General features: G+C 46.0%; 1 protein-coding gene across 1 annotated transcript; it reads right to left on the minus strand.

Moving 5' to 3' along the window:
* Positions 1 to 616: 616 nt before the first annotated feature.
* On the minus strand, positions 617 to 16,615 carry HSP90AB1 (heat shock protein 90 alpha family class B member 1). The gene is made up of 12 exons (XM_082216240.1): positions 16,457 to 16,615; positions 14,547 to 14,699; positions 11,023 to 11,229; positions 10,056 to 10,215; positions 7,802 to 7,935; positions 6,772 to 7,086; positions 5,662 to 5,827; positions 4,638 to 4,828; positions 4,030 to 4,177; positions 2,947 to 3,215; positions 2,293 to 2,626; positions 617 to 1,211 (listed from the first exon to the last, which is right to left on the minus strand). The coding sequence occupies exons 2-12, from the start codon at positions 14,697 to 14,699 to the stop codon at positions 1,102 to 1,104; spliced, it is 2,187 nt and encodes a 728-aa protein (XP_082072366.1). The 5' UTR covers positions 16,457 to 16,615; the 3' UTR covers positions 617 to 1,101.
* Between the last annotated feature and the right edge of the window lie 3,057 nt (positions 16,616 to 19,672).

Raw genomic sequence — 19,672 nt, forward strand, 5'->3', positions numbered from 1 at the left:
ACTCCGTTATCTCCGTATGCCCTCTAACCAGCATGAATGTGGCAATGGAAGCAGCAATGTGGGTTCCAGGGTGGGGGCTTTGGGGCACCATGAGGATCATTTTTACTCTGGCACGTATACTCATTTTTTTTTGTAAGGTGTGCCCACAAGAAATCCCCTAAAAACAGATCACATTTGAGGTCTACAGTTTTGTTCCATGGCATGTTTCTGCCCAGTGTAAAAACCAATGCCACGCGGCTTTAATTCATTTATAATTTGCGGAAGAATCCTTGTAAAAACCATAAGGATTTGTTTTGAGAATCCAATGTTTGTACTGACAATTGCTGGATCTAGGATTTTTAGATGTCAGATCTGTAGTTTGATATTGGTTTAGGGGAATACTCTATTTAAATATCATGCAAATGCAAGAGGAGCCATTTTGAGGCTGGAGTGCCCACACCACTTTCTCAGAATTCCACATGTACACACAAGCTCAAGAAGGTCGGGGTGTTCTGGCACATGACACCTGAACTAGGAACCAGTTTCCACTCTTGATTGGGGGGTGGGGTGGCTCTCTGCACCAGTTTGAGACAAGGATCATGTGCTCCACAAGAAAAGAAATCCACCACAATACCACTTCATTGTAAACCACATTCTTTGTTATTTTAATTCCAGTAAAACAAAACCAAATACAAACAGCCAACAAGAGTACAAGTCCCTGCTCTCTGAGGACAAAGGGCAGCAGTGAGGGAGGGAGGCAAGGAGTCAACTCACTGCTCTATTAGTGGGGAGGACATTCACTGTGTTCACCTCAGCTATGGTAGGATGGATGCTTGGTGGCCCAGCAGAAAAAGGATAAAACCCGCATGGGGGGAGGGAAAACCTAAAACCAGTGGGCCAGTCCCTTTCCCCTAAAGCAGCATTTTTTTCTAAACAAGCAGAAAGACAGATCAGATAGGTGTGAAGACCCCTTGTCACACTGGCTACCAATTATACAGGAAGGTAGTGAGAGACTGCTTACGAAGGCATGCCAGAGCACTGCCGGAGCCAGTCTTCCTGAGCAAGGCGATGGTGCAGGGAATGGATGGGGGCAAGACAGAGGGGGAGGTCAGCGGCCTCTCTTTAATCCACCTCCTCCATGCGTGAGGCATCCTCGTCTCCTTCCAGAGGGGGAATATCTTCAGAGACCGCGGCACTAGGCTCTTCAGCAGCAACCTCATCTTCATCAATCCCTGAAATAGTAAGCGTGCAATAGAAAATCATTTTTTAGGCCGTTCAAGGCTAGAAAGGGTCTTTTTAAGAGCCAGGCTTGCATTCCTTTCTCATTTGCAAGCAATCATTCTGCCCCCTGTGGCACATTGGTTGTGCTCAGTTTGGAGCCCTCCAAAAGCATGAGGGCCTGAAGTGAGGAGCCTCCATGAAGAGAGAAGGGTCCTCACTTTAGGCCTTTGTCCTCAAGCGTGTGGAGAGCTCAGAGCCATGACCTGCTGCTTCTCCCTGCAGGTTTGTTTACATACAAGGAGATTCAGTGCCCTAACAGGGCTTTAATAAGGCCACATATGTAGCAGTAACAAAGGAAAGACTTGTTAGCCTTATGCTGCAGTACTACAGAATGCCCTTCATGGAAGCTCCTTAGGCATATATCTACAATTTTTAGAAAAAGTGGGCAGACTAAAGAACATTTGCCAATATCCATCGCAATCTCAGTAATGCTTACAACAGCCTGGAAAGGTGCGGCAAAGTTATCTCCATGCTGTACATGCTGGGGGGCAGGTACTGAGAGAACAGACATTTCCATCAGTAGCAAAGTCATAGAAAAGGTCCAATCTTAGCTTGGGCTCTCAGACCTTCACATCCACCACCCGGTGTTACAGGCTGGAATCCTTTCTTGGTACTCCCAAAATTAATTGACATTTAGGTTCCAAGTCTGCTTTCCACACCAGCTACAGGCAATTTCACATCCTTCTGCTCACCAAGCCTCACTTATAAAAACACTCCCCACTGCTATACCTCTCCTGCCCTTTTCACAACGTCACAATTCTATGTGACTAACCCACATTCATGTTCCCACCACCACTGCCACAACAAAGTTCACCCAGAGGGTAGAGAAGAATGAGTGTGCATTTGTGGGTAGAGTAACCAAGTAATTTGGACCTTCCAGAGGCCAAAAAAACCAAGTTGTTTGACAAGCCCTGGATTGAATGCATCAGGGTCACAAAAAGGCTAGAAACCTCTCTTAACTGGCCATATTCCATTTCCTCAATGGCAGAAGAAATAGGCTTTGCTGCTCCCCATCATCTCCCAGCAACTCACCGAGCCCCAGCTTGATCATCCTATAGATACGGTTGGAGTGAGTCTGTGGATCCTCCAAGGAGAAGCCAGAGGAAAGCAGCGCTGTCTCAAAGAGCAGCACCACAAGGTCCTTGACGGCCTTGTCATTCTTGTCTGCCTCCGCCTTCTGACGCAGTGTCTCTACAATGGGGTGGTCAGGATTGATCTCCAGGTGCTTCTTGGCCATCATGTAGCCCATGGTGGAATTGTCTCGCAAGGCCTGGGCCTTCATGATACGTTCCATGTTGGCGGTCCAGCCATAGGTGCTGGTGACAATACAGCAGGGCGAGGAGACCAGCCTGTTTGAGACCGTCACCTAGATAAGACACCAGATGCCAAATCATGAGCCTTCATCAAAACATGTTTATTATTATTATTATTATTAACCTATCTGGCTGGGTTTCCCCAGCCACTCTGGGTGGCTTACAGCACATCTAAAAATGTAATAAAAACAAGCTTTAAAAACCTCCTGATACAGGGCTGCCTTCAGATGTCTTCTAAAAGTTGTGTAATTCTTTATCTCCTTGACATCTGAAGGGAGGGTATTCCACGGGGAGGGAACCACTACCAAGAAGGCCCTCTGCCTTCTTGGCACATGTGTGTAGTCAGGCAAATAAAGGGACAAAGCACACTCACCTTTTCAACTTTCTTCTCCAGGATTTCCTTCATGAGTTTGCAAAGGTTCTCAAACTTGGCTTTGCTCTCCTCCATCTTCTTCTTCTCGTCCTCATCCTCTGGGAGCTCCAGCCCTTCTTTGGTGACGGACACCAAGGTCTTGCCATCAAATTCCTTCAGCTGCTGGACGCTATACTCATCAATGGGCTCTGTCATGTACACCACCTCAAAACCACGTTTCCTCACTCGCTCCACAAAGGCAGAGTTAGCCACCTGCTCCTTGCTCTCACCTGCAGCACAAGGGATTAGAGGAGCTAACATCAGGCTGCACATCATGGGCTCCAACAAAGCTCCATTTTTAAAGAGAGTAATGCTGCTCTCATAACAAGCATGTTTCAGCTGGTCTTGCATTTTGCTAAGCCTTGTGGATGGGGCCCCCAAACCTGGCAAGACTAGGAAGGTATCAAAACGAGATTTTTGCACCCAACACTCAAAACAGAGGGCACCAAGGTTATCTTCTAATAGAGACCAATATTCTAGTACAGAGCAAATCAGGATGTATTTGGGTCTACATTTGCTGAATCTAAGCTTCAGTCCCTATTATAAATGGGCCTCCCTTTTGCGCAATTTAATCAGCACATATTATGTGGATTGTGCAATTTAGGACCTTGAAAGGTGTGTTTTCCCATTTTTTATCATGCACTGAGAAATTAGACTGGAACTCTAAAATTTTGAAATGGGGGCAAAGATGTGTAAAAGAATTGACAGATATTTGGAAGTCCTTCTGAATTAACTCTTACTGGTTTCACAACGTTTAATTAAAATTTGGAGGTTTTTAGCTCCTATCTCTGGAACCATGAAGATTAGAGTTGGGTTTTCAATCTCTCTTCAATTAAAGAAAAGAGCCACCTTCCCAGAAGATCCAAGGAAGGTAATCTATTAAAGGAGAATTGACCAAAGGCACAAATAGCTCATTAATTGATGCCAGAGCAGCCAAGGTGACTTCAGTGGAAATAAAATTCCCAGGTTCCACTACAACCAAAGATTCCTGCTCAAAGGAATCATCATTCCACTGTGAGGAGACAAGGTTTGATCAGCTTTTACCTGTGATGTAATAGATGCTTTTCTGGTTTTCCTTCATACGGGACACATATTCGGAGAGGGAATTCATCTCATCACCGGAGTGGGAAGTGTGGTACCTCAACAGTTCTGACAGGCGTTTCCTGTTGGTAGAGTCCTCATGGATCCCCAGCTATGGACAAAGGTTGTTTTAGATGCATTTATTTGGATTTATAGATTCCAAATAGTATGGGCAAAAAAATGTCACTATTGACAGATGGGCAGCCCAACCCAGGGTGGTTGGGGAGAGAAGAACTGGACTCTAAATAAATAGGTACCCAACTGGCCAGGCTAATAAATGGACATGCAGGGCAATAGGTGTTCAGGCTAGAGTTAAGCTTTCTGATAATCTAAAATTACTGCTTAGCTTCACTCTCCACTTTTCTGAGCAGATGCTTATGGCCTGAAGATTTCCCAGCCTTTTCACAATCATGAGGACTAGAACTGTTTTTTTAAAGAACACTTCCCCTAATTAAAAACAAAACACAGGGTAGTAGAAGCCAGGAGCAAGAAATTCTACTGCAACAGATTGTTTTGCTGCCCAAGTTACTGTGCTCAATCCAGTCTGAGACAGTGGGCTGGTCAGCTCTCACCTTGAGATTTTTGGAGAAGGCCTCATAGAACTTCTTGTAGTTTTCTTTGTCCTCCGCCAGCTCTGCAAAAAGCTCCAGGCATTTCTTGACGATGTTCTTGCGAATCACTTTGAGAATCTTGCTTTGTTGCAGCATCTCACGGGAGATGTTCAGGGGCAGATCCTCAGAGTCCACTACACCCCGGATGAAGTCTGATTTAACAAAAGAAAGGAAGAAATAAAATCAGAGACTAAATGAGGCATGACAACTGATAGGTAATCTGAGTAAGGGAGTACCATTTCTTTGTTCTACATAAGTGATACAGGGAGAAGGGACAAGAAAGTGTGTACATACATGGCAATTCAGCCTTCCCCAAAAGTGCCCTTCACCGAACTCAGCAGAAGGGCTTTGCTCATTTTCAGAGTCTCCACCCTGCAGATTTTCATATGGTTTGGTTTTCCATAGAATTACTGTATGGTTTGATTCTCTTCCTTGGACCAATGTTGTGCAGTATTATTATTTTTTAAGGAGAGGATGAACGGGTGGATGGCAGGTTAGGCCAGGTGGTATTTCATCCCAACCTACGAAAGCATTTTATAAGCAAAACAGTGCCCAATTGGAATGCAAGCCTCAGGTGTTTGGGAAGAACAGCGCAAAGAACTTGCAGAGGGAGCTGACCTATGTCATGACCCCCTTGCACTAATTCCCCCCTGCGCCACCACAGTTCTACAAATAGCAGAGGAAGATAAATGAGTGCACTAAGCCAGGCTGGCTGGGGTGGGAGATACAGCTTTGCTAGAGATCAGCGATGGGGAACATGTGTCACTCCAATCCCCATCAGCTCCACCTAGCATGACCAATGGTTAAGGATGATGGGAATTGTAGTCCATAAGCATCTAGCGATGCCACCTTGTTCTGGGAGTTTGAAAAACCAGAATGAAATGATACTTCAATACTGGCATTGCACAGATGGGTCAAACAAGGGTGATAAAAACAGCCCAATATTCTAAGTGAGGTAAGGGAGGAACAGAGAGAGGGAGCTTACTCAGGTACTCTGGGATGAGTTCATCACAGCTGTCCATAATGAAGACGCGCCTCACATAGAGCTTGATGTTGTTCTTTTTCTTCTTGTTCTCAAAGAGGTCAAACGGGGCCCGGCGTGGGATGAAGAGAAGCGCCCGGAATTCCAACTGCCCCTCCACAGAGAAGTGCTGTGAAGTTTGGGAACATCAGATGAGCTAGTGAGCAGCCCTTTGGGGAAAACACACACTGGCAGCAAAAGTACCATAGAAAGACTTCTGTGTGGACTGGACTCGTTAGATATTCCTGGCAAAACTTGCTAGGCAAGAAGAAGCCTCAGAGACTCCACCGTGCTAGAATTTCTTGCACCCCAGTAGAGTTCAACAGGTGCCACTTATTGCATTAGTGCTAAATGGACAAGAGAAGCTACACCTCTTCATTTGCAACCCAGAACACAGCTGGAAATGGACAAAAACTTGCCCCAGCATGGAATTTGGCAGCCATGCACCTAGTTCCAATTATTTCATTCAAGAGACCCTTCTCTCCTCTCCTCTAGCCTGAGGGGGTGTGTTTGTTTGTTTTTTAAACTTTTCAATGATACCTCAGTTAATACTTTAAAACATACTGCTATACTTCTACCCCCTGGGCAGCTATGAATGGGTGCAGACAACTCTAATGAAACCTAGTGACACTTAGAAAATATATCCCAGTGGAGAACTGCAAGCTACTTCCTCCATGAAGCGGTCTCTTCTATCCCCTTCACATAATAATGCATACATTCTTCAGTTACGGTTGCTGTATTTCAAAAATCTGGACATAAAAGGTTGCTTGGCAGTGGCAAAGTTGTTGAGCTTTTTTTAAATGGAAAAACCACACTGCCAGCATGGGCTGCCATACACCTGAATATTCCAGACATTTTGCCAATTTCTGCCTGGGCACTGCTGCCAACCACAGTATTCTGGATATGTCCAGGAAATTCCAGATGTATGGCAACCCTATTTAAGTTTTCAGCTTCTTAGTTAGCAGACGCTGCTGCCCTGTATTGCCATCTTGTCTGCTACTTTCTCTGGGCCTTTGCTCAATACAGAGAACCAAGTACAGTAGATATCAGCAGTTATATATCTGCCACTCTCACCTTAACAGCCAGATGGTCTTCCCAATCATTAGTCAAGCTCTTGTAGAACTCGCCATACTCCTCCTGAGTGATGTCATCAGGGTTTCGGGTCCAGATGGGCTTGGTCTTGTTCAGCTCCTCCTGGTCAATGTACTTTTCCTTGATCTTCTTGGTCTTCTTCTTGCTCTTGCCACCTTCCTCCTCTTCATCTGAGCCCACATCTTCAATCTTGGGCTTCTCCTCTTCATCCTTGGGGGCTGCCTCTTCATCCTCCTTCTCCACTTTTTCCTCCTCCGCCTCATCGTCGCTGATTTCCTTCTCACGCTCCTTCTCCAGCTGCAAGAAGAGAACCTTGTTACTGTACTGCAGGTTTATCAAGAGGATTAAAGTTAAAAGGGTCAAACCTGGGTGTGGGCCATATTCAGAGAATGGGGGATTATTGTACTGTGTATGAAGCATGCACACACAGATAGGCACCCTTTGTCTTGCCAACTTCACACCTATACTTCCACCAGGTAGAGAGTATGGCCGTTCTGCTTCTCATGCTAGTCAAGGGAACAGAGTTTCAAACCACCACTACCATCTAGAGTGTGGTCACTGCTTTCTCAGGCCTCTGACCAGGCCACAACCCAAGATCTGGTGTGTCAGGACCCAATATTGGGTCATGGTCTGATTTAAGGTGGCTCATTAACAGCAGCACTAACCGCAATAAAAATATATAACAAAAATTAAGAAATGGATTCCCAAATCCATTTTTGTGTTGAAGGTGGGTCCCGGTCTGAAACGAAATTCAATAAATAACATCAACAGCAGTCTAAGTCACAGGCCAGTACAATGCTCCTATAAAATCCATTTCAGAAGCTGCAGGACTGCTCTACAAGTACAGGCAGTATATGAATAGTCCAGCTCTCTCTCCTGGGCTCTCCTTCATGGAGAGACTTTAGCACTCCAACAGCAGCACAATGTGGAACAGTTTCCACCATATACCTAAAAGTGGCTGTGGAAATGAAACTCCTTTGACGCCTTGGAGCAGCTCCTCTCGTATACCTACATAGAGGGTGATAGGGTAGCCGATGAACTGGGAGTGCTTCTTCACCACTTCCTTGATGCGACGTTCCTCCAGGTATTCAGTCTGATCTTCCTTCAGGTGCAAGATCACTTTGGTACCACGGCCAATGGGTTCGCCTAAAACAAAGAAGAAGAGGAACTAAGCCTGGGTTGCGGAGCTGCAGTCCAAAACATCTGGGGAGCACCAGGTTGGTGAAGGCTGGTGGGAGACTCCAGAAGGCCATGTCAGGTCTGTGGTTCCTGAGAACGTGTTCCTGGTCAGAGCCAACATCTCCAGCAGGTGGAAGACTGGCCATTATTGGGGGAGGTAGTCCTTGTTTTGGAGAGGCCGATATAAAAAACTGTCTTCTAAGAGCAAGTCGTAGGTCTTATAATTGGTAAGAATTCATTCTTAAGTGTACATATGCAGCCTAAGACTGTTCAGAGGAAACCTACAAGGCTACTAAAGGTAAAGGTACCCCTGACCATTAGGTCCAGTTGTGACAGACTCTGGGATTGTGGTGCCCATTTCGCTTTATTGGCCGAGGGAGCCGGCGTACAGCTTCCGGGTCATGTGGCCAGCATGACTGAGCCGCTTCTGGCGAACCAGAGCAGCGCATGGAAATACCGTTTACCTTCCCGCTGGAGCGATACCTATTTATCTACTTGCACTTTGATGTGCTATCCAACTGCTAGGTTGGCAGGAGCAGGGACTGAGCAACGGGAGCTCACCCCGTCACGGGGATTCGAACCGCTGACCTTCTGATCGGCAAGTCCTAGGCTCTGTGGTTTAACCCACAGCGCCACCCGCGTCCCTTTTATGAGGCTACTAGAAAGAAGGTGAGAGCCGGCTGGATCAGGCCAATGGCCTATCTAGTCCAGCATCCTGTTCACAGAGTGGCTAACCGGATGCCTGTGTCAAATTCACAAACAGGAGTGCTCTCCCTCAGCCATTGAGAGCCTTATCCTCCACAGACTTCCCTAATCCTCTTTTAAAGCCATCCAAGTTGGTGGCTATCACTGCTTTGGAGGGAGCAAATTCCAAAGTTTATCTTTGTGCTATGTGAATGAATGCCTTTCTTCCTGTCCCAAAACCTCCAACATTGAGTTTCATTAGATGCCCAGGAGTTCTAGTATTATGAGGGAGAAAAACAAATTTCTCTATCCACTTTCTCCATGCCATGCTTAATTTTTCAAACTTCTATCATGTCACCTCTTACTTGCCTTTTGTCTAAACTAAAAAGTCCTAAATGCTGCAATTTTCCCTGTATTTCAGATGCAGTCCAGATTTTTATAACAACACTTGTGATATTGGCAGTTTTATTTTCAATTCATTTCCTAATGATCCTAGTATGGAATTTGTCTTTTTTACAGCTGTCGCACACTGGGTCGAAATCTTGATTGACGACTAGCGTTGCCATTTCCTCCCCTGTAAACTCAAGCTATGTACCTAATGACAATATGCAAGGACACCTATTTATAGCTGCCTCGGAAATATGAAAAGCATGAGGTGACGCAAATAATACATTTATTTTGTATCTCTTGCATCAACAGATAATTATGGTTTCTTTTTTATTTCCTTATGGAATGCTTTTGAGAATTCTGTGGTGGAGAAGAGATGCTATTTATACACTGTTTAATAAAATATTATTTAAAAGTGAAAAATGTCACTTCACGCTCAATCTGCCTCACGAAACCAGAAAAACAGAGATCCCAAATGCACTGTGAATGATGCAGGAAGTTCCAGCAACATAGCAGAGGGATTCTGGGACCAGTAAACAATGTGCTGCTGCACCATGAATGATGTCCCAACCTCCATGCTCTTTTGGAAATGACTGGAAGGTCTTCTGGGTAACAAGTCTTTTTTGCTGGTTACTTCTCAACCTCACCAGCAGAGGGCAGAAAAGAAGAGAAGAGGAAGGATTACAGTGGTACCTCTGGTTAAGTACTTACAGGTAATTTGTTCCAGAGGTCTGTTCTTAACCTGGAACTGTTCTTAACCTGATGTACCACTTTAAATAATGGGGCCTCCCCCCACCGCGATTTCTGTTCTTATCCTGAGGTAAAGTCCCGAGGTACTACTTCTGGGTTAGTGGAGTCTGTAACCCAAAGTGTTTGTAACCCGAGGTACCACTGTACTATGGTTCCTACTTTCGGGTCATGTATGAGACTGCCACATTCCCCCTTCTACTTCTAATTCAAGAACCCCTTGAGAACCCCTTGATCACTTGCTATTGGGGGCATCTGCCATCACATACCATGGTCAGTTTTGACAGTGAAGGAGCCGCCTGCAGATGACTCCCAAGCATACTGTTCATCATCGTTGTGCTTGGTGATAACCACAACCTTCTCAGCCACAAGGTAAGCAGAGTAAAAGCCCACACCGAACTGTCCAATCATGGAGATGTCTGCACCAGCCTGTAGATGGAAAAGAGACTAGATGCTTGGAAAGGAAAGCTAACATACATATGCATACACAGAGTTTCTAAATGACCAGAAAGCTATGTTCTAGACATGAAGAGCTGGCAGGAAATAAGGCAACACCCAGGTTAGATGCACCTTTATAATGAATTTAAATTTTTTTTGTTTATTTTAAAAATAGGAATGGTGCAAAACAGTGAAGCAGCTTATGAGTGAGATGCTGTATTTTTTTGGGGGGGGGATGAAAATTCATAGGCAAAGGATTCAACATCCTGAAAGCCTTTGTTTAGATTATATTAAAAGCAGCCTTCTTCCTCTTAAAATCAGGGAGAGGACCTGTGGCCCTAATTTACTGGAAATCAACTCTTATCAGCCCCAGAGAACATGGCCAATGGCCAGGGATGGTAGGAATTTAAATCAGGTGGCATCACGAGGAGCACAGGTTTCCTACCATAAGACTATATATAGTGCATGGATAGTGGCTGATGAATTTCTCAGATGAGCGCATGAGACAATCATTTCCACTTATCAAGGGGATTAGATACCCTGTACAGTTCTCCTCTCCAGTAGAATGTTGTTAAATAAGCACCAATTTGCCTACTTTGCATGTAATTATTTTAATTTCTAATATAGATGTTAAGTAAGAGATTCAGGTTTTCCTGCTAAAGTATCCCAGATTCTCTGAATGTGAAATTCAAGCATGCCTCCATATGCCAGATCCCTTGTCTCTCTGCTTATTTAAGTCAACAAACTAAAGTTGTTGCTCTCCATCCTTTCCAAAAATCTCATCCACCAGCCACCCACCTGCAAGGCTTCCATGAAGGCTTTGGTGCCAGACTTCGCAATGGTGCCCAGATTGTTGATAAGGTCTGCCTTTGTCATGCCAATACCGGTGTCCACCAAGGTGAGGGTGCGATCATGGGGATTGGGAATGATATCTATCTTCAGCTCTTTGCCACTTTCCAGCTTTGAGGGATCTGTCAGACTCTCATAGCGGATCTTGTCCAGTGCCTATGGGACAAGAAAAAATAGGTAAGGATGGGACGATCGAACAGACAATCTCAATTTCAGAATCTGTATTACTTCCACAGAACTGCATGTAAGCAAACAAAATGTTTCATGATGCTATCAGTTTTCAGATTTTACAGATCTACAAACCGTTGTCAAAGTTAACGGCATTGTTGTGACACTAAGTAGCTGTTTGAAATTTGCTATATAAAAATACAAATCTCAGTCACTTTATATTCCACATATCCAACGATGATGGCGATCAGTTGTCCTGTGATGTTTAGGTCCCCCCCCCCGCCGCCCAACCTTCACTTTGTTTGCTGTTAAATTACATGGAATTTACGAAGCTTGGGGATTCAAATTGCCGTTACTGAAATGAATGAGGAAGAGAAACTTCTGAAGACCAAAGCTAACATAAATCCTTTTAATTCTCGACAACTTCTCAAAATAAGGCAGAGAAAATGTTAGCATTTTACTTGTATCACCAATTCCATTTTAATGTTATACGACTTTAAAAAACAATGGAGTATTTTTTTGTTTCTGTAAAAAATAGTATTCCTTGTTTTTTAAAAAAAACATTACCTAGGACTACAGGGTAACCACTGGACCTCAGGAATAACACTTATCCTAGGAAGTTCATTCTGCTCAGATATGACTTTATCATGACACAGAAGTTAACACTCTCATAAAGCAAACTTGCAACAATGATTTCTTATTTCTACTTTTTTAAACCTATTAGGCTACTGGAACATATTGGACCCCCCCCTTTTTTTACTATGAGTATTTCACTTAGGCATTTTTTTGTTTGTTTTGGATTCTCATGTTTATTAGACTATTTTGAAATGTGATGCCAACACTTGCCCACACCCTTGAACTGGAGCCATGCTGAAATCTATTCCAATCATTGTTTCCAGGTAGGACTTTAACGGGGCCCACTAGAGCCAGCGATACCGTCAAAACAAAACTCTGCCGGAGGCTTAAGAAGGAACAAAGCCTGTTCAGAAAGGGATGAATAAAATCTCAGAGCAGTATGAAGGAGAGGTGAACCAGTTCCCCCAGCACTTGTTAGCACATGCCTACTGCAAAGCTGCCCCTGTGGGTGAGAGGAAGAAATGGAGTCAATGTGATCAATCCATGTCAGAACGCTGCTTCTGCATGAGAAGGTTCTGCTTAAACGAAGTCCCAGAAGCAAACCTGGCACAGGGTTGTTGCTCTCCTGGAAGGAAGAGTATGAGGACCTCCCTCTCTCTCTTATTCATAAACTAAGGAAGGTAGGAGCGGCTCAACTGGTGAGGCACACCAACAGCAAGAGTCCCCCAGTGGTTGCCGTTGATGGGAAAGGAGAGGGGCTAGGCAGTGGGGAGGTTGGGGCTACACAGCAGAACCAATCCAGCACTCCTACCATTGCACCTAGCCTTGCCCTTCCCAGGAAGTAGCAATCAACACTGCTGCTGGGCAAGCTACTCCTGAAGGGAGAATAGGAGGGAGATTTATAAAATTATTCATGATGCTAAAAAATAGATAAGAGGAAACTGTGTGAGAGCTCTCTCTCTCTCATATATATAATACTAGACCCAACAAAATTTGGGCAGCAGATTTAGGACCAAGTAAGTATTTCAGCACACAATGCAGAATTATAGAATTTGTCGTCACAAGGTGTGGCCATTGCCACTGGCTTAGAGGATTTAAAAGGGGAATATAACCAGCCATTATAACCACGAATAGCTGCTCTGTAGCAACCGGCAAACAATGGCGACATGTCTTCATGCCAGACTAAATGCATCTTTGGTTTGTTCCAGCAGCGTTTTTAAATGTAGGAATCTGTCCACATTGTCCACCTTCCTAACACTCTCAACAGATTGCATGCTATAATGTAGGCTTCCCCAACCTCCAATGTTATGAGACCACAACTCCCATCATCTATGACCGCTAGCCACACTGGCTGGGGCTGATGGGCGCTGGAGTCCAACAACCTCTAAAGGGCAACAGGTTGGGAAGGTTGTCCCAATCTGAACTTCTAAGGTAACCAGTCCATGCTTTACCTAGTAAAAGATGGAAAGTGAGTGCTCACTTCTAGTTAATACCAGCAGTTGGCATGATCAAATCTGCTAAGCCTTTTTTTCAGTATTGCCAAGATGAGGGGAAATCATTTACTGTATTTTTCGCCCTATAGGATGCACTTTTCCCCCCTCCAAAAATGAAGGGGAAATGTGTGTGCGTCCTATGGGGTGAATACAGGCTTTCACTGAAGCCTGGAGAGCGAGAGGGGTTGGTGCGCACCGACCCCTCTTGCTCTCCAGGCTTCAGGAAGCTCCGCGCAACCCTCCGGAGCCCGGCACGAAGCCGCGCCGGGCTCCTGAGGGTTGCGCAGAGCTGCCTACACTCCCGGGCTCCGCGCAACCCTCCGGAGCCCGGCAAGAAGCCGCGCCAGGCTCCCAAAGGTTGCGCAGAGCTGCCTGAGATCCCGGGCGCGCAGCTTCGGCATCGCTCTGGCTCCCGTTCTGGGGGCTGGGGAAGCTCGAGCTTCCCCGCCCCAGCCCCGCGCCTGGGGGGGGATATTTTTCCCCCTTTATCCCCCCCATCTAGGTGTGTCCTATGGGCTGGAGCGTCCAATAGGGCAAAAAATACGGTAATCAGATTTGAAGAAGAAAAAAATCCCAAGTTTATCTGTCTAAAAAGATAGGACAATTAAATCTGAATAAAATTATGTGAAAACTCAAACACACTGAGGGAAAGGCGGCTTTCTATGCCCCACACCTTATGCCGTGTTATGGCAGGTGGGCCTTGCAAGGCAAAGTAGGACCCTGGCAGGCTTCATTTTGTCCACAGATCAGTAGTTTTGAAGCCCGCCATATTCTTAAACTTCTTGAACTCTGCAACCTACTCCATAACTGACATTATTAATATGAAAAAAGAAAAAGTAGATGTCCTAACAGCTTGCTCTTCCCAAGCCATGCTTCTAGAAAGCTCTGAGCACTTAATAGTCTCTAAAGAAACAAAAAATGTGCATAGGCATGCTGCAATGGAGTTTTTGTATTGTCTTCTACTTTGTGTTTTTGGGATCAGGACAGAACAGGTGTGTTCTGCAACTAGAAGAAATGGCTGGCAAGTAGTGTAGCCTCCTAGACAGTATAAATGCTCTATTTAATTAAATGTTTATGGATAGCTCAACTAATGAGTGTGCACCACTGTTTGGGAAATATATGAAGTTCCAATGAGAAACTCAATTTAAATCAATTATTTAAATTCTAGATTTAAGTATTATTCCTTCTTCCACACAGCTCTTCTCCTTTCTCCCAACTCTAGGTCAACATACTCACATCAGAGGCGTTGGAAATGATCTCCCGCATAAAGATTTCCTTGTTGGAGTAAAAGGTGTTGATTATCAGGGACATAAGCTGGGCAATCTCTGCCTGGAAGGCAAAGGTTTCCACCTCCTCTTCGCCATGCTGGGTTTGGATTTCTTCAGGCATCTGGAATACAAACCAAGATGTCAGTATCTTGGTTATGGAGGGTTACTAACATTTACCACAGCTTCATCAGTTGCTAATTTGTTTCCAGGTTTAATTTATGGCACTCACACTGCTGTTAAAAGCCCCAAACTAGGCCCCAACTACCTGAAAGACCACCTCCTTGCCCTACAGATACTCTCAGGTGCTCAGATAAGCAGAGGGGGTCTTCTTGGTAGCTGTGGCACCCTCAGAAGTTCAAGTGTGGCAGCCCTTAAATTGTGGCATTCCCTCTCTAGTGGTGCATCTGACACCATCCTGCTTTTGTCTTACGCTTATCTCTTTATCCTAGCTGTTGACACTTAAATATATTCTAGGACCCACTCTAGTTGTGATTGTAATTTGTTTTTTTAAGCTGTTTTTAGTATTTTATTTTACATTGATGTGATCCACCTTGGAACCTTTGTATTCAGTGAGGTTAGTATAAATTAACTCAGTAATCCTTATGACCACCTTGAAAGGCATATCCCCACATTGTCATCCTCCTACAAACACTGGGCAGCGATAGTGACCTCCTAAAAGCTAGCAAGAGCAAAGATGTGATGCAGAGACACTGTGTGTAGCTCAGCTACACATGCTATGCCTACAGCAAGAATGAGAAGCTGTGGTCCTCCAGTTTCTGTTGGACTGCAACCTCCATCATCCTTGACCAGTGGCCATGTTGGCAGGAGCAGGAGTCCTAACAGCAACTGGAGGCTGATAGGTTCCCCATCCCTGTTAGTCTGACACTGCATGATGGAGTCCTGAACTTCAGCTTGCTAGAGTCAAAGAATGATTCACTGAACATTTCCTGGGACACCGCTATCTTTCTTCCTCGGCTCCTGCGAACAAAAAGGACTTATCTCCTGCCAGGATTAGTGCAAGGCTGAACTAGATCAAGGCCACCGGCAGGCATCTTCTTGCATCACATGTTTTGCAGTAGAGCAGGGGGCCAGCAGGCTTAACTTTCCCGACGTTTTCATTCACTGGCCCGCCATTTGTAAAACCCCAGTTAGCAAGATTTAAACCTCTAAGTTGAAACAATGGGAATTCCTCGATCTAAGCCCCCCCCCCGTCCAATTTCTCCTGTTTTCTTAGCTGCATCTGGGATTCCCTTTCGGCACAAGGCCTAAGACCCGAGACCAGGCGAGCCATTGTTGAACCGGCCACTTAAGCCGTTAGAAGATGAACGCCATTAGGGCGGCGGCAGCAACAACCGCCACCATCCACCATGATCGGTGAGCGGGTGGTTTTGCTTCTCTTTCACACCTTCTCCCCCGCGAGGAACTGCGCTCAGCCAAGGCCGGTAAGAGGAAAAGCCGAGCGCGGGGAAGAGAAGCCGCAAGGGCCTCGAGGGAGGGAGGCAGGGGCTGCGGGAGGCGCCAGGGCTCTGGGCCCTGAGAATGACGCGCTCGGGCACCAGGCCTGGCTAGGCCCACGAGCGCGCGCGCCTCTCCTCAGCCGGGTGGCGCTGACCCCCCTCCCCCACCCACCCGCGCGCGTGTCTGCGCGGCCGATCCTGTCAGCGGCGCCTCTGAGGAAACCCTTCGCGGGGTCTGGGGCCCGACCTAGCCGAGGAAGAAGAGGCGGCGGCGACGGGCACATGGCTCCCCGGAGGAAGCAGGTGCGGCGCCGCTCCTCTGCCCTTCTACCCGCAGCATCCCTCGGGACACCGCCGTCGCCTCACGCGGCGCCCTTCTTTTGGGAATGGGGTGGGGGGGAATCAGCCCCCCCCCGCTTACTTTGATCGACGGCGGGAGATAAGCCTGGAGCACGGCCTGGTCTTGACGACAGAGATCGCGGCACAGCCAGGAGAGGAGCGCGGACCGCCTCTTGCAGACCTATATAGCGGCTGAGTCCGGAGCCTCGCGTCCCTTTGCTCCCTCCGCCTTAAAAGGGCCTGGTGCTCGGCTCGGCTCCGACAGCCTCCTCCCTCCCCTCCCCTTCGCACTTCGACGGCTGTTCTTCACGCCTGAAGCTCAGGGACTCCCGGGTCCCGCTTCTTCTCCCTGTGCCGTTTCGAAAGGAATGGCTGGGAATAACGAACGACGTGCAAATGATAAGTGCGGTCTGTTAAAGACGTCGATTAGCTCGCCTGTTAACCCATCAAATGTGCATTAATTTGTATGGGAAGTGTAGAGTTCAGAATCAAGTACTGTACTGTAAACAGATTTTTCGTTTTGTGATGATGGATGCATGTATCCTCAGTCAACATTTTCAGAAGAGGAATTCCTTATGTGAGGAAGAAGAACGCTTCTTTTAAGATAGTCCAGTTACAGGTTTTTTTAATAAATAAATAAATACTTTTATTTTCATTGGAATCCTGGAATATTAGAGGTGGAAGTTACCTTGGAGGTAGATCTATGCAGGATCTTTGATGCTGGATGCAAATATAAAGGTAAAGGGACCCCTGACCAGTAGGTCCAGTCGCAGACGACTCTGGGATTGTGGCGCTCATCTCGCTTTACTGGCCAAGGGAGCCGGCGTACAGCTTCCGGGTCATGTGGCCAGCATGACTAAGCCGCTTCTGGTGAACCAGAGCAGCACATGGAAACGCCGTTTACCTTCCCACTGGAGCGGTACCTATTTATCTACTTTGACGTGCTTTCAAAGTGCTAGGTTGGCAGGAGCAGGGACCAAGCAACGGGAGCTCACCCCGTCGCGGGGATTCAAACCGCCGACCTTCTGATCGGCAAGTCCTAGGCTCTGTGGTTTAACCCACAGGGCGACCCGCGTCCCGGATGCAAATATAGGATGCTTTTTAAAAATGGCAGCCCAGTCTCCAGCAAAGGAGAGCCCAATGCCTCTCAAGGCAGTCTTTTTGCAGGTCACATAGCTCTCACCCCAATATTTAACTGGAAATTGCTTCCCTGCAATTCCCACCCATCGATCCTACTCCTGCCTTCTGTGACAGATATTGGAGGACTGCTATTATTCCTCCCATTAATCTCTTAATCTCTTCTCTAGACCAAATACTGTATACCCAGCAATTTTATTGCCTCAAAAGCTTTTAAATGATTCCATCTTGGCTTTTTGGCTAAAATAAAAGGTAATGTGTGTAACTGGTTAATCTAACAGATTGATCCATTGAAAGTGTTGCAGTTCTGCCAGATTTATAACCTTGTTAACCCTAATTCAAAAAGCTAACTCTGTTGTAGCACAAACATTTGTTGCTCTGGGACCATTTATTGTGGGATCAGCTTCCACAGAGTACCAAAGAAGTGGAGAATCTGTAGCCTTTCAAACTGTTGTTGGACTCCAACTCCCAGTAGCACCAGCCACCATGACTAATGGCCAGGAGTGATGGGAGTTGTAGTTCAACAACATCTGGTTCCACTTCCCTGGAAAATGGGTTTATGTGACAAAGGGAATTCCATTCAGTCTATGAAATCTTTGTGGTTTTAAGGTGCCACAAGAGTCTGGGGGGCCTAGTGGTTTTGAGTCCCAGACCAGAATGCACAGGTTTATAGAAACAGTATTTACTTTATTGTAACCTGCCCAAAAAACCACAAAATTAGTATTTCATTAAATTGGTATTGGCTTTCCAGCATGTTGTGACCAACAGGCTTCAGGATAAAAGACCCTACTTTCAGAGAGTTGCAGAAGAGCTTTTATTTCAGTGCTCAGACTCCTGTAGAAGAGCTTCTCTCACTAATAATAATAAAATAATAATAATAATAATGTATATTTGTGGAATGGAATGCTGTTAAACTAGGACAAAGAGCTGCAGAGAGCCAGTTCGAAGTCAGATGCATGTAAATATGTTACTTTTACAAACACAGAAAATGCCCAAACCCAATTTAAGCATCAAGTGTAGAAACAGGGCCGAAACTAGGCTTTATTTCACCCGGTTAAAGACCTAGTTTGGCACGCCCAGGGTGCAAAATTGCGTCCAGACATTCAAAGGCTGGGAGCCTCAATGGCGCCTATCTGGAGGCTTAACCCAGGGCAAAAAAATCTGGCTAGCCCCCGCTCCCCGCGTAGCTAAGGCCCTGTGTATAAATGCTTCACCTATTACTTTCCATTTGGATCAGGGAAAATAAATCCCAACTCAGGATCCACCAGGTTCAACTGGCCTTTCAAATGATTTTCAGGTCTTGATGAACTGAATGCTGGAGGGCACAAACTTAAACATTACCAGGATTACTGCTTTAAATGGCCCAAGTGTCATTAGCTTAGCTGGAAGAACAGAAATCTGCTGGAAAACTTAAAAACTAGCCATGTGAAATGACCCTACACACTTACATATACAAAACTACCCAGTGTATCTGAAGAACTGTGCATGCACACGAAAGCTCATACCAAGAACTAACTTAGTTGGTCTTTAAGGTGCTACTGGAAGGAATTTTTTTATTTTGACTATGGCAGACCAACACGGCTGCCTATCTAAAACTACCCATGTGTCTACAATTTCTCTCCGCATGTTGCTTTGTGGGGACTTGGCCCTGAAAAGCAGCTAATAAATACCGGGAATGCAGGAATGAAAATAAGATATATGTGCTCGATTGTGAGTTGCACTCCTCTCCTCACACGCTGGAGAAGGAACGTCCTTGCCCTGCTACAGCTTCGTCTCTCAGGCTAGAGCTGACATTGTGGGACCCACACGATCTTTCCCTCTTAAGTGAAAGAGAAAGCTGTGGGAGGAAACGCAGAGGCTCTGGGGCCGGTTCAGTGCTCCCGCCTCCCCCAGATCTTTTAATAGCCAGATTACTACACATTTCCTGTAATCAAAGGAGAGCCCTTGCGTTCGAAAGCCCAAGGCGGGGCAACGGGGCCCCACACTCTTTTCGCCCCAAAGCCCTGACTCCGCTTCCCGTCCCCCCCCCCCGCCTTGTCTCTAGACAAAGCACTCTGTACATGCCCAGAGGCGCTCTCGTCTATTGCTGTGTGCGTTCCCGTTCTCAACCCAGGCACCTGAGTGCTTCCTATGGGCCGGTTTGCTTATAAACACCCGCGGA

Source organism: Podarcis vaucheri (assembly GCF_965113315.1).
Source record: "Podarcis vaucheri genome assembly, chromosome: 3".
Lineage (NCBI taxonomy): Eukaryota > Metazoa > Chordata > Lepidosauria > Squamata > Lacertidae > Podarcis > Podarcis vaucheri.

Excerpts from the sequence above, each read along its gene's own strand:
- HSP90AB1 (XM_082216240.1), bottom strand. The coding sequence starts at position 14,699 with ATGCCTGAAGAAATCCAAACCCAGCATGGCGAAGAGGAGGTGGAAACC. Across the intron at positions 7,936-10,055 it reads CACTGTCAAAACTGACCATG|GCGAACCCATTGGCCGTGGT; the intron begins GTATGTGATGGC and ends TCTTTGTTTTAG. Across the intron at positions 7,087-7,801 it reads GCTACCCTATCACCCTCTAT|CTGGAGAAGGAGCGTGAGAA; the intron begins GTAGGTATACGA and ends CTCTTCTTGCAG.